The sequence below is a fragment of the Pholcus phalangioides genome, unplaced genomic scaffold (genome assembly GCF_987345545.1).
Source record: "Pholcus phalangioides strain wild (caught in Gottingen) unplaced genomic scaffold, Ppha-v1.0 ptg000005l_1, whole genome shotgun sequence".
NCBI lineage: Eukaryota > Metazoa > Arthropoda > Arachnida > Araneae > Pholcidae > Pholcus > Pholcus phalangioides.
Window position 1 is genome coordinate 4,377,490 of NW_028301598.1, and position 15,194 is coordinate 4,392,683.

Sequence of the window (15,194 nt, forward strand, 5' to 3'; positions counted from 1 at the left end):
GATTTAACCAAGGGTGCTCAATCTTTAGTAGAGTGTCGGGCCAGGGCCGTCATTTCAACTTTTTCCAGGGGGTGGGGGCAAAGAACATGTACTTAATGTATGTATACCCCCAAATGATGGGCCTGTGTGGGGCCACTTTGTTGGATTGAAAGCGTTTCGCGGGCCACTTAGGTGATTTGTAATCTATGCCACTGACTATAGTTCTGTGGGCTGCACCACGGGTCACTTAAGTGATGTGGGATTGTGCCATGGATCACTTGAGTGGTCGAAATATGCCGCAGTTCCCTCAAGTGTTGTATGGAAATGTGTCGTGTGTCATCCAAATAATTTGTACATATGCCGGTAAGTTCATTTTCACAAGATTAAGTTCAAGGCCGCGGGCCCCCTCAAATGATTCTGAGGACCGAATTTTGGGGGAAGGGGTGTGATCAAAGCGTATTAATAGTAAGCGTATAATAATCGTCTTTAATACGCTTTGGATGTGATTGAGGCGATGGGGGCCCCGGCGGGGTTGGCTCCTGTGTCATTCGGGCCGGGGATGTCTGCCGGGCCTGGACATTAAGAGAGTTTCTCCAGCATGGCCCAGCCGCTAGGTAATCTGCTTCAGAGCGAGGGTTTGGTGTTTGTAGTCCTTTTCGTGGGTCGGAGGTCCGGTGGCGCAATGCCGGACACACTCTTTCTTTTTTTCCAGCATGGCCCAGCCGCAATGTAGCCTGCTTATATTCCACAAGGGACAGAGCGGAGGCCATGTTTGGTGTTTGCATGAGGACCGAATTTGGCCCGCAGGCCATGGGTTGAGCATATGTGATTTTAAATCTAAATGAAGCCTCTGTCTCGTCTTAGCCAAGCCAATTGGAATGAATTTAATTTTTGGGATATGGTCAACAGTTACTGATATATCATCAGTCCGATCATAGTAATGCCTACGCACACCGTTTGGGAATCACTAGCAATTATATGGAATCGAAGGTGCCCTTCCTGCTCTATAACTTGGAAATTGTATAACGCATGGCGTGATCGGAAGTAAAATAGCGTATACCTCTGTTCGGCACTACGCAACGATCAGTAAATAAATGAAAGTTTTTAACAAAAGAAGACCGTAGGTGGAATATAGGCCTTATAATAAGACCTCCTTTTTTTTCTTTATTATGATTTGATCGCGATATGGTAGTCGTCCGTTTTGTTGTCGACTGAACCCTGCGCTAACAAAAGCGGAATGTAGGTCGTCGTCACACAAAACACATCGCTATACGATACATAGCAACGGAAATCCTTAATTGGTCCTACCTCCGGTGAAAAGAGAGAGAAGGCCCACCATTGTCTCTTCATACAACTACACCCATCAAGATGTTCACCTACCATTCTAAATGGCTCTAGGCCAGAAAATATATTTCTTTTTAATGACCATTTCATTGTGAAGTCACTTCACTTGGGAATGAATCCAACCGTGATAACTTCGATGTGGTCTTGACTCTCTCTCCATTTCTTTCCTATCTTCAGCAATGATCCTACCAGGGAAGGTCCTCTCTGTGTCTTTAGAATTATATTTATAGGTTGTTTTTCTCCTTGGCCAGATCATTTGAGTTTTCGGGGCAAATCGAGATATTGGAATATTGATTCGGGTTATTTGAGGGGAGCTTATATTTTCAAAAGGAACATTTCCACTTTTTTTCGAAATGCACTTTTCAACGGTTTCTGAATCTTTTGGATGAGTTCTGTCGGATTATGTAACAGGATTTATCCCAATGGAAATATTTTTGGTCGAAATCACAATGTGTGTAAAGTCGGTCGTTTCTACCAAAAGAATCTATACCTGAAGAAAATTCGAAAGGAAACTTAACACAGCGGTTGTCCTATTGACGTTAAGGGATTTTTTTCAAAACAGCACATTCTTAACCCTTAGAAAGGACATAACAATTAGAAATCTCTAAACTATCCTTCAAAATGCTATATCTTTTTTAATGAAGTAGGCGTTCTTCTGATTTTCAGCTGGTGCAAATTTAAAGAAGGGATATAAGGAAAAGTTTTCGATTGAGAAATCATTTTTACAAAATATCTGGGCTTGTGAATGCTAAAATAAGATATTTTATGCTTTATGAAGGTGAGAGATATATCTCGTCATTGCCGCTTAAAGGGTTAATAAGTGTCATTCTACAGTAGAGCCTCTCGGCAACGAACATCATGGAACCGAAAATTTTGTCCGCTAACAAGGAGTGTCCGCTATGGATAGTAAAACACATTGAGTCTCGTCGACGTAATTTGAAGAATTGTCCGTTAGTGGAGGTGTCCATTATCGGGAGCGTCCGTTATGAAAAGTTCCACTGTAGAATGATCGTGTTTCTTACGCTTACTACTCTGTCATAAGTAGCATATCTTCCTTGGCTACATGAAACCTTCTGGAATCAACAGGCGGCGTAGAAATTTCTATTTTTTCAGAGTTAACCAGCTACAATTTTAATTAAAAGGTAATATCTCGACTAATTTTCTTTCAAAATGAAGCATTTCTAATTTTTTAATGAAGATAAGACACTTGGATGATGATCGAAAAGCGCATATTCAAATATTCTTATACCACTCCCGTATGCCACCTGTTGGGCTATTTCGTACTTTTGTGAAACAGCAAATTCCGAAGAAACAGGTTTTTTTTTAAAATTTCTATTGTAGATTCAGTAATTGTGGCAGTGTTTCCTTTCGGAAATAAGCTCTTCATTTCAGACATAGTCAGAATTTTCCTGGGCTAAATTGGGACTGGGATTTTGAAAGGTGATCTGTGGACCTTCCCGGGTTGTCTAAGAGATCAGAGCATATAAAAAATTTTAGACGGGGGAGAAACTATATTCACATATAAACCCCTCGAGAGCGTAGCTGTCATTGCCGCGTTTCTGTGGACACAGGTGCACAAAACAGGATCCCGGAAGCGTCTCGGCGGTAATTGTCACGTTTTTCTTTGTTTTCGGAGCACTGAGGTAAGTCCTGGAAGAGTCCCAGTTGCCACTGCGGCGTTTCTGTGTGCACACTAAGTTATACAAAACGTGGTTCTGTAAGCTTATCATTGACGCCTTTCGTTGCGAAAATTAGTTATAGTGATTCTCCTGACCTCCCAAAATCTACACACGCTTTACTTGAGCTTCCTAAGTATGAAGGCATCTCCTCCGGCAGCAACATATCACTAAAAAATTGTCAAAGCCAAGTAAAATTGTTAATTACACCCAAAAAATTGTTGAGGACATTAAATTTGTCAATTAAAGCCAAACGAAATTGTCAAAGGCAAGCTAAGTAGTAAATTTCCGGCAAAAGAATTGTCGAGGGCAAGTTGTGTTGCCGATTACAGCCAAAAAAATTGTCAAATTCGGGTAAGTTCCCATCTATCACTAAAATTGCTAAAAAAATCGCTAATGGCGGGAAACAGAGGACTACTGTAAATCACGATGGGTAAAAAAGTACTGTACACGTGGGAGCTGTGTGAAATGAATATATGAGCATGATTAGATTGTCACAATCATCATAAAATAATTTGTGAGTCCTGAAAATAATCTTAATTCTCGATTTCAAAAGCTATAGCCTAGTTGAAAGTAAGGGAAAAAACGAGACATTTCAAGAAAAAGTTGGGTTGGCCAAAATTACGGGAATGTTCCATAAAAAACGGGTCATATAGTCACCCAATATTTGCACATTTCTGGCCTGCCGACTGAAAAGGTTGTGTACCCCTGCTCTATGCGCAAATCTGTTTTTTCCCAGCCAAGCCGATTGATATGAATTGGATTCCCAGCAATTAAAAACAGACCACACGAAAGACATACACTCCCTTGGAAATGAGAGAAAAGGCCGTACGAGATGCTTTGACGACGAGCAAACAACTGGAACCATATCATTGTGAAAGTACATGACCCCGTAATTTTCCAGACGTAAAAAGAATTAGTGGAGAAAAAAAGAGGTGAAGTGAGAGTACGCCCTATCGTAAGAGAAATACACCACATGGTACTGAAAGAGTCAACAAAGAGTATCTGCCCTTGTGTGTGTGTAGTGTCTTTTTCCCACTGAAACAACACTAGGGAACGCTATGATAAAGTTCCGCTTGGAAACGCGGGGACCCGTCAAGCACAATTGCCAAACCGTGAATACTACGATGCTGCTACTCCGATAATGATGATTCCATTCCGTCCGTCGCCGCACCCAAAGATCCATGAGAAACGAACAAAACTCACTGATCTATCTCATCAAAACATTAATCAGCACACGTGTTGCCAATCCGCCGAAACTCAATCCCCGTGAGATAATGAATTAGTGGAAGATAATACGTGCATGGGATTGGCACAATTCTTCAGTCATCCGAATCTGTTACGATACACACACAGGGGGTGACATATCCTATATAATTGGCGTTAGGTGTGAGATATAACAATGTATATAATATGGGAGGATTGTGGATTAAATTCTCTCTTCATTCGATGGTAATCTATTGAGTTCATCGCATGAAATCTGATAATAAGTTCGTGGAAAAAATCGTAAAATCACGATTTTTTCTAAGAATCTCAAATGAAAGTTCGTATCAAGACTAAATTGTCTTGTACATATTTTTATGAAAATGATGATTGCACATTGAATTGAATACAAGATGGAAATGATTCTCTCTGGGGAATCATTGAAAAACCATTGCCAACCCATCCAGAAAATAATGGAAAAAAATTATGAAATTGATAATAAAAACAATTAATATACTCTGATCGACCAAAAATTACTCTAAAACAATTATTTTCGAACAATTTTCTAAAACAGTGATTCCCAAACATTTTAAAGTGACTTCAGATATTTTTAATTGAAACGTTTAATTATTACCGTCTCTCTTGTGGCCAACAAAAACAACTTTCTATTTAGGTTTTTGAGGATAGGATGTCCATATAAAAGTCAATTTTTAATTTCAATAACTACACAACCCCATGCACCCCATGTAACATGAATGACATTTATAATATTTTTGCGGATGATTAAAATTTCTGATTTGAAAAATATTTTTGCGGATGATTACAAAATTTCTGATTTGAAAAATATTTTTGCGGATGATTACAAAATTTCTGATTTGAAAAATATTTTTGAGGATGATTACAAAATTTCTGATTTGAAAAATATTTTTGAGGATGATTACAAAATTTCTGATTTGAAAAATATTTTTGCGGATGATTACAAAATTTCTGATTTGAAAAATATTTTTGCGGATGATTACAAAATTTTGGAATTAAAAAATATTTTTGCGGATGCATGCAAAACTTCTCGAATTAGAAAAATATTATTTTTGCAAATGAGCACAAAATTTTTCATCGAAAAGTTTTTTTGCCATTTTTTTTTTTTGTAAAATTCTTAACTTGGAATTTTTTAGCGAATAAATTCGAAATTTCCAATTCGGATTTTTTTATGCCAATTTTGTATTTCTTATTTGTGAAATTTACGTATCTCTACTCATATGATTATCTTGAGACGATGACCTCGTGAAAAAAATCTCGTTAATTCCCCGCCCGCCTTTAATCTCGTCATCGTCTAGCAAAAAAGGAAACTAAACATTTGAAATCGTGTTCTGGACGGCCTTAATCCCTCATTTTTTCTTATATTCTTATATTTTCACTTTCGGTACATGTTATAATACAGAAATAATAATACATAAAAAATGGTTCTTTTAACCTATTTCAAGAAAGAAAATTACTACTATTTTACTATTCAAGGAAGAAGAAAATATTTATTTTCAGTGGCGTAATCTCATTGTGTATGTGTGTAGCTTATAAATCGCTTTCCTTTTGTCCCTCAGAGGCCTAATTTTCGTATGAAAGCTCATCAAATGGACGTATGTTCATATTTTATTATATTTTTTTGCGTATAGGCCCTCCCTTGGTTTCAAGCAAGGGGAGGGCGTTCCTAGTGACCCCCTTTTTCAGTAATTTATTTGATGGTAATCGCTGTGTTGTGATCATTTGTTTCCGATCACGTGCTCTCTTTACTCTCTCGCTGTACGAGTATTATATCCACCATTCTTAAATATGGATTGGTCTCTGTGGACAATAGCTTATAAATCAATATAAGTATCGAATGAAATATGCATGGGATTGTTTTTTTTTTGTTCTTATGGAAATTTCTACATGTGACCCAACCGCCATTTTGGATTTATTACATGATGACTGTGATTTTCAGTGGCGTAGTGAGAGTGTGATGAATGAATAATTTAGAATCTGTGCATATCTTATGGTTTCTCTACCGAAAATAATAGGGAATTATTCAGTTTTATTTTATTTATTTTTTTATGTTGGTTCTTTGAAGTAACCGGATATCCGCCATTCTGTTTCTGTTAGTTTTGGTTTAGATTGGAATCGTTTAGCTTTTCTGACAAACCCTCAGTTTACATTGGTAGTTTAAAATTATGTGACTGTTATATGTTCCGTTATTTGGATAGAAAATGTGCCGTTTTCTGTACGTACAAAAGCAGCAAGCGAAATGCTCAAAGAGGTGGCAAAAATGATACCTATAAGACATATGCATTTCAGATGTAACTAAAATGCAACAAAACAAAATGAGAGAAATTATCACGAAAAAACTAATATACACTAGATCAAAACTAAAAAATCTAATGATTAACGATAAATAAAATATGCTGCCCATAAAAAATTGTAGTGGTTTTGTCTAAGCCAGTCTCATGTTAAACGCTTCTGAGTTTACCATGTTTGACCTGATCAAATGCCTTCTACAAATCAATATACACAACATGGACAATATACACAACAATATACACAACAACATTTTTGCCTTTGCGACATGATCTTGGAAAGAAAGAAAATTGATTACACGACTTCCCCTTCCTGAACCATAAAGAAACCGACTTGAAAGCGTTACTTTTTCTGAGAATTTTTCCAAAATTTTCAATTGAGATCGGCGATTTTTTTTATTTTGGCGTAATTGATGGTTTTTTTTATGGTCATTTTGATTTTTTTATCGTTGTTGGTAAGTTTCAGCAGTAGTTTGCGTCATTTCGGCGAGAACTGGTGATTTTTCTTCTAGTGTGTACTTATCATTTGGTTTCTTAGTTACAAGTAACAGGTTTTAGCACCACTCATTGGCATCGGTGAAGTCTTGTTTTTTCAATTTTTCGCATTATCAACAATAATTGGCACTGATTTGTTGGTAATCGGTGATCGTTTTTTCTGTGCCATCTAGCAACGCTCCGCAGTATTTGGCGATCACTTTGGCGAGAATTGGCGATGCCCCATTATATTCCGTTTTAATTGAATTTTCAAACTTTCATCTTATAATGAATTCCTTCCACCAAAAAAACAAAACCCACCATTAAATAAAATCAGGCCATTATGTCTTCTAAATGGCCCCCCAGGCTCAAGTTTCAAGAAAACATTCGAGGACATCTTGAAGATTTGTCATCTTCTCACTTCTTTTCCCCCATTTATATATACGTGTGTGTAAGAAAATAATCGTATTTTACGACATTTAGCTATAAACCCGGGACCTCCTTCCTTTTATCACCCTTCTATATATAAAACGTTTATCATTTTTGACCCTTCAATGGCGGCCCTGGGACGTTATTCAGTCACGTCCTAGACGCTTGATGTCTTTATATCATCTATTTTAAGGATGGCCATAAAAAGTAGCCAAGGCCCGGCCGCAGGACTCCCTGTTATTAAGTTACGCAATAAAATGAAGATTTTCTTTTTATCTTGACATGCTTATTTTTATACAGTGTATTTTTTGAAACGTGTAGTAAGTGAGATAAGGTCAGTAATGTCGCCAATTTTTGTTTTTCCTTGGCGGGAATGGTGCTAATAATAAAGTTTTGATGTGTTAATGGTTATTTATTAGTTTTTTTTAATGTTTGTTTTTGTGTGTGTTTTTGCTGTAGGCATTTCGAGTGGCTGAAGAAAGACTTGGCGTCCCGGCCCTACTGGATGCTGAAGACATGATCAAGTACGACGAGCCAGACACGCTCAGCATCGCCACCTACCTGTCGCAGTTTTACCAGCTGTTTGAAAACCGCGCAGCTCACAGAAGTAGGCATTTACCTGTTCTCATTTTTTTCTCTTTTTTTTTTGTGGCAATTTTTTCCGGGACATCCCGTAAAAGATGATGGAAATTTTGACTGTATTGAGGTAGACCTGCCTAATATTTAAGCACTCTGGTAATACCCCCCCCCCCCAAAGCAGGGGTGCAGAACCTTTTTCCAGTCCACGGGTCAGATATGCGTTGCATCTGCCGTTCATCGTTCGGAAACTTATACTTGTAGGGTGACCGTATGACCCGTATTTTAAGGGACATCCCCGTGTTTTTGTAGCTAATTTTGGCCATTTCAATTTTTTTTAAATGTCCTGATTTTTTTTCCTTATTTCCAACGGGGCTAAATTAAGTTTTTGGAATCAAAGTAACTTTTATGTAACTATTAACTATTATACTAACTATTAACGAGAGATTTGTGTGCTTGTGTAACATGTGTAGGTGAAATAAATTTGAATTTATGACTTTATAAACTATATATTATGATAATTATATGACTATCATAATTAATTATAGTCATATAAATACGTTCATCTCACATATTTTGTCAAACATATACTTTCCTTTTTTTGGTGAGTAACATTTTTACCTGTTGCAACTTGCAGTAGCTGTTTCCCGCCAATGGTGATTTGACAAATTTACTTGCCTTTGACAATTTTTTGGCTGTAAATGTACTTGCCTTTTCGGTTTTGGCTATGCCAGTCAGCTCTAATTTGCTTGTGGTAATTTTTTGGCTAAAATTAACATCTTTACATGCTTTTGACAATTTTTTGGCTGTAATTGGCAACTTTACTTGCCTTTGACAGGCGACAATTTGCGATTTCTCGTACGGATCTCGGTTTCCCGTATTTTTGTCGAGGAGATTATGGTGATCCTATGTACAGATCATATTGAAATACGTCCCGTATTTCAAAGAAATGTCTCAGTGGCCCGAATTTATTTTACTTTAGACAAACATGTTTTCTTCTATATTTCAATTTTTAAAGATTTTGACGAAATAGGTATTTTAGTCATTAACTTGCTTAGAGAAATTTGAAACTTTTCTACTGCATTTTTCATCGAATTTTTGCAGATGGCACCACCTACATAAAACATGTGTGAGACACTAAACACACATATGGTTCTCGCTGGCTAAGAGCTTTTGTTGCATTAATACTGTGTGTACTATTTGTATACTACATATACTATTAATTATATTAAACTATTAGCAGTTTTAAGTTTTTGTTTAGATAACAATTTGTCGCCTTTTGAATGACATTGGTTAGCATACGCTTACAGTTTGGTGACATTAGCGAGCATATATTTGCGGTTGGGTAGTATTGCGAATTAGATAGGATTTCGCTAGCATACGCTCACAATTTGGTGACATTAGCGAGCATATATATCTGTAGTTGGTATTATTGCCAATTAGATAGGATTTGGCAAGCACATACACGCAGTTTGGGGATATTAGCGGGCATGTATTAGTAGTTTAGGGATATTGGCTGTATATATTAGCATATACTGCAATCGCAGTTAGGTGATAGTGACAATCAGAAACAATTTGGTGACACAGTTGAGGCGATACACGCAGTTTGGTGGCATTGGGTATGATGCATAGATAAAATATAACCAATATGTTAATTTTATGTCTATGGTACGATGGCAAAATAATCTCTCACACATAATTTGGTAATATTGGCGAGCATATACTCGCAGTTGGGTGGTCGAGTGGTTATAGTGCGGACTCGTGATGCGAGGATCCGGGTTCGAACCCCACAGTGGTGGTCGGCTGAAGTTGGTTTTCTGTGGTTCCCAACTTCAAGGCGCAAATGCGAGCCGATCTCCCCGTTAAAAAGTCTCGCCACAGAGAGCAACAGTCCTACAACGGTAAATCATTCACCCATAACACTTCACTCATAGTTAGAAAAACTGGGGACAGCACTACACATAACAAGCATTACACAGAAACAAAAAAAAACTTTACGTCAGGTTGCACTACACGTACACGCACATTCCCGCATGCACCGATTCGTTGGGGGTTCATTGGGGGGTTCCGCGGGGGGGGGGGTGCATTTGGGGTGTAGCAGTAGTAGGTAGGGACTCCAAAAAATGGCTCGGGAATCCATGATGTTCTTAAGTCAGCCACCTCGTTGGGCAATTTGCCTGTTGTGGCGTCGTATTTGTATTTGTATATTGGTGATTAGATACTCACGATTTGGTAACATTCGCGAGCATATACTCTTAGTTTAGGCAGATTGATGAGCATAGCTAGATGGAATTGACGATTACATACAATTTGGTGAAGTAGGCGAATATGTACTAGCAGTTGGATGATATTGGCGATTAGATACTCACTATTTGGGGACGTAGTCGAGGAGATACTCGTAGTGTGGCGGTATGAGTGAATAGACATTCGTTAATGCAATTAAACGAGTCAAATTTTGTAATTGAATTTTCAATTGGGTTGCCGTATTTTGAAATATGACATCCATATTTATTATGGACATCTTTTTCTTAGCCACCTCGATGGGCATTTTGCCTGTTGTGGTGTTGTATTTGTTTTTGGCAAATATTAGATCTTTCATCACCATTGAAAAAATTCGTGACGATTCAACGCGATGACGATCGTCAGCAAAGAATCCCCCCGTGAAAATAAAAAAAAAATTAAAAAAATTGACATAACTCTATTATATTTTTAATTTTTACGATTATTTGCATATTATCGTCTGTTATGTACTTGCATAACATCCATCTTTTATGCATTTGTAGTTGGCATTCCCGCTTCGAAAGCTGTCAATGGGCACGTCGCATCATTATCATGCAGTAGGCCAACAGCCACGAGTATCCATACCGGGCCGCTAAATAAGGTAAGACACACACACACACATACATAATTTACTTGCAGGGCCACCCTTATCAGACGTGGGGCCCGTTTCGGAAATAATTTTGGTGCTCCTTAGCCCCAATTGTGTTTATATTGTACGGGAAGGGGAATCACATAGATTCATGTATTATGACAAAATACAGGAATGATACCCACTAAAAAAATACACAATTAAATGTAAATTAACACAAAAATTAATGAAAATTTTGAATCAATGAAAATGCAGAACTGAAGGAAATTTGAAATAGATGAAAGTATTAATTTCGAAACCACAATGAAAGTTAGGAACTAATGATCTGATAACTGAAGAGAATTTAGATTTAATTAATAAAAATGAGAAGTAATTGAAATGAATATTCCCACTACCAATGAAAATTCAGATTTGATGAAAGGAAAAAATCTCAGAATCGAAGAAAATTCAGAATTTATAAAGGAAATAATTTCAGAATGGAAGAAAAAAAATCACAGCATAAATGAATATTCAGATTTACTGAAAGAAAAATCACAAAATCGACGAAATTCAGGATTAATGAGAGAAATTTCAGAATTGATGGAAATTCAGAATTAATGGAAAAAATCAGAATTAATGGAAAAATCAGAATTAATGGAAAAAATCAGAATTAATGCGGAAAATCAGAATTAATGTGGAAAATCAGAATTAATGTAAAAAATCAGAATTTATAAAGATTCAAATTTAATGAAAGAAAAATTCAGAATTAATAAAACAAAGAAAAATCAAGATCTAGAATTGATGAAAATTCATATTTAATGAAAGAAAAATCATAGAATTGATGGAAACTCAGAATTAACGAGAGAGAGAATTTCAGAATTAATGGAAATTCCAAATTAATGACAGAAAAAAAATTGAAGAAAATTCAGATTTAATGAAATAAAAAACTAGAATTTTGACGAGAATTCAGAATTAATGAGAAATAATTTCAGAATTGATAGAAATTCAGAAAGAATGGGAAAAATATCAGAATTGATAAAGATTCAGATTTAATGGGGAAAAAATCCCAGAATTGATGAAAATTCAAATTTAATAAAATAAAAAAAAAACTAGAATTGGGAATTCATAATTAATGAGAGAAATGAGTCCATAATGAATGAAAAAATCCCAGTGTTGATGAATATTCAGATTTAATGAAAGAAAAAAAATCCCAGCAATTTTGATGAATATTCGGATTTAATGAAACAAAAAAAATCCCAGCAATTTTGATGAATATTCGGATTTAATGAAAGAAAAAAATCACAGAATTAATGAAAACTCAGATTTAATGAAAGAAAAAATCGCTGAATTTAAGGAAAGTCAGAATTAATGAAAAGAAGTAATTCCGGAATTTATGAGTGGAATAATTTGCGAGTTAATGGAAATTTGGAATTAATGGGAGAAATAATTTTAGAATTGATGGAAATTCAGAATTAATGAGAGAATGATGGGGATTCAAAATAATGAATGAATGATTTAGGGAAGGAAGAAAAAAAAAATCTCAGCATTGATTCCGATTTAATGAGGGAAAAAGCCCAGAATTGATGAAAATTCAGAATTAATGAGAGATAACTCCGGAATTGGTGGAAATTCAGAATTTATGAAAGAAATGTGATGAAAATTTCAGAATCAAACGCATTGATGCTGAAACACCTTTACTAAATAAACAGTTGTATTACCGTAAGTTCAGGGCTCAGTTCGATTGCGCGGGCCGCAAACCTCTAAGGGCGACTGTTTACATAATCCATTTTGATTAATATCTATTGTATTTTAATTACTGTAATCTCCTAATTGCGTGGTTTCTGTTTTTCAGCGTTGATTACGTGTCGATGAAACTAGATGGCGATGACCAATCAGAGAGCAGTGTAAATATATATAATTGTAATTTGCATAATGTGTTTTTGTTCTCTCTCGTTATGTTGTGCTTCCTTTAATTACATGAAGATGTTTTCGATCTTGTAAATATTGAGTTTCTATTTTTGTATTTGTGAGCTGTGCATTTTTTTTCCCGGACAATTGACCGACGTCTCTGAGAAAACGTCCTGAAAAAAAGTGAAAAGACGTTTTTCGGACACATCGTAGATGTTACTGGGAGGTTTTGGATATTCAGTAGAGGCTTTTGGACATTGAACAGATGATTTTGGACATCGAACACACCTTTATTGGACGTTTAAACGTCCAATAAAGGTGGAAGAACGTTTTATAGATTTTGAAAAGACGTTTTATTTTGTGTGCTATACGAACTTTATGTATTGGCTGTTTTTTCGGACGTTAAATGGACGTTTTTGAATGTTTTCTTGGAAGTTAAATGAGTGAGATAATTTCTATATAAACACTTTTTTTAACATTGTTGAGCGTTTTAAATGATTTTCAACACCGTGTATAAGTTTTATTTCTGAATGCTCGTTAAATAGATGTTTATTGATAACCTGTTTTCTTTGTTTGTAGACGTAAAAGAAACGTTTATTTGAAATTCAGTTGAATGTTTTTTTGACGCAAAATGGACGTTTGCATTTTATTCGGACAACGAATGAAATTTTCAAATTCCGGGAAAGAATATTTGTGAATGTCTGTGGAAAAAATACACGTTTCTACCACGGCGAATGTACGTTTTTTGGACATTCAACGAACGTTTTTTTGAAAAATCAGTTGTTTTTTTTTAAATTCAGGTGAATTATTTTTGACATTTTAAAGTTGAATTCAGTCGTTGGACATCCAATTGACTTATAAATATAATTTTTTGGACATTTTTTTTTTTTGTAACTTCAACAAAGTATTGTGAGTAATTGTTTGATTTGAGAATAAAATTAAGCTGAATAGCCTCATAAAAGCTGAATTCTCCTTGAATGTGAAACAAATGTTTAAAAAATTGAATTAAATTTTTTTTGGACATTTGAAAACATTCTATTCTGTTCTTAGACATCCAGTAGTATTGGGACGTCGTTTTTAATTAGTTTTACGGTTTGGACGTCGAATCGACGTTCTTTTTTAGCAATTCAGTGGAAGCTCTTTTTCAGTGGACGTTTCTGAAAAGTTAATCAAGTTCTTGTTTGTTAGTTTGACATTTAAAAAAATTGAAGTCGGTGTTTTTTTTTTTTTTTTTTTGGATGTCAATTTGGACATCAAATAGACGTTTTGAAAATGCAACTGAATTTTTCTTGGATGTCGACTTGATACATGGAAAAATTAAACTATTTCTGGACGGGGCGAATAGATATTTTTCAAAATTATGTTAAACTTTTAGACGTCCGACTAATTCTTGTCCAATAAGTTGAATTAAATTATTTTTTGGACTTTTGTTGACAGTATAATGAAAACATTTGATGTCGAATATACATTTCTGAAAATCCAGTCTGTTATTTTCACGTTTATTTCATGTATCAAACGTAAAGTTTTCGTTTTGGCCGTTTTCGAAAATTTAAATAATTTTTGGTTGTTGAATAGAAGTTTTGACCATAAGTAGATATTCTCATGTCGCGTAGAAAAATATTCCCAATTTATTCACTAAAAATAGGAAATTAAACCATAAAATCCTATTTTTTCACATAAATTTTCCACTGACATTCCTTTAGCTTAGCACTAATGAGATTTGATGCGATTGCTAATTACTGAAAAATTTTCCACGCAATAGAGCAACTTTTGATGTTATTTTCGGTCATTTTTTTTTGAAGAGAGAAATTGCTTTTTTTGACCGAAATTTCAATGTAAATATTTTTTTTTTTTGCATAATTATTTTTCTAATGTGTTTTTTGTTCCTTTTGAATATGTATAATTACGTGATGTGTTTGTTCATTAACATTTTTTGCTGATTAAAATGTAGTGCTTTGTGTTCAATAAAAATTTTCATTGGCAAAATATTCTGTTTCTCATTCAATTTCACCAATTTATTAATTTTCTTAGCGGGGGGAGGAAGTAACTTTTTTAGCGCAAAATACAATAGAAAGAAATATTTTAATGATATATATTAACTGAATTTTAAATATTTGATTATTGTCAATAATAATAGTTTAAAATTTCATGAATTAAATTTTTTTCCGGGATTAAAATTTTTATATTTGAATTTAATGAACATTGGGATCAATTTACAATTTTATTTCATTGTGTAATTTGCTAAAATAACTTATTTTCTCAATCTTTTATAAATTTTTCGTTCTCTGACATTAATTTTTTTTTTAATTTCGAAATTTCTATTGTTTTTTACGGATTTAATCAAATTATTTTCTCAATTTTTTTTATTTAATTTTCAATCTCTCTAATATAAATGTGAATTTTCTTCGATTTACATTTTTAATTTTGAAATTT

At 34.8% G+C, this 15,194-nt stretch overlaps 1 protein-coding gene across 1 annotated transcript in view; it reads left to right on the forward strand.

Moving 5' to 3' along the window:
* Nucleotides 1-14,747, forward strand: part of LOC149085758 (MICAL-like protein 2) — a 53,902-nt gene extending 39,155 nt beyond the window's left edge. Inside the window, exons 4-6 of the mRNA XM_089232158.1 lie at nucleotides 7,889-8,036; nucleotides 10,789-10,886; nucleotides 12,706-14,747. Of these exons, the coding sequence (XP_089088284.1) occupies nucleotides 7,889-8,036; nucleotides 10,789-10,886; nucleotides 12,706-12,711 (252 nt within the window). The 3' untranslated portion in view covers nucleotides 12,712-14,747. The remainder of the gene's footprint in view (nucleotides 1-7,888; nucleotides 8,037-10,788; nucleotides 10,887-12,705) is intronic.
* The last annotated feature ends 447 nt before the right edge of the window (nucleotides 14,748-15,194 follow it).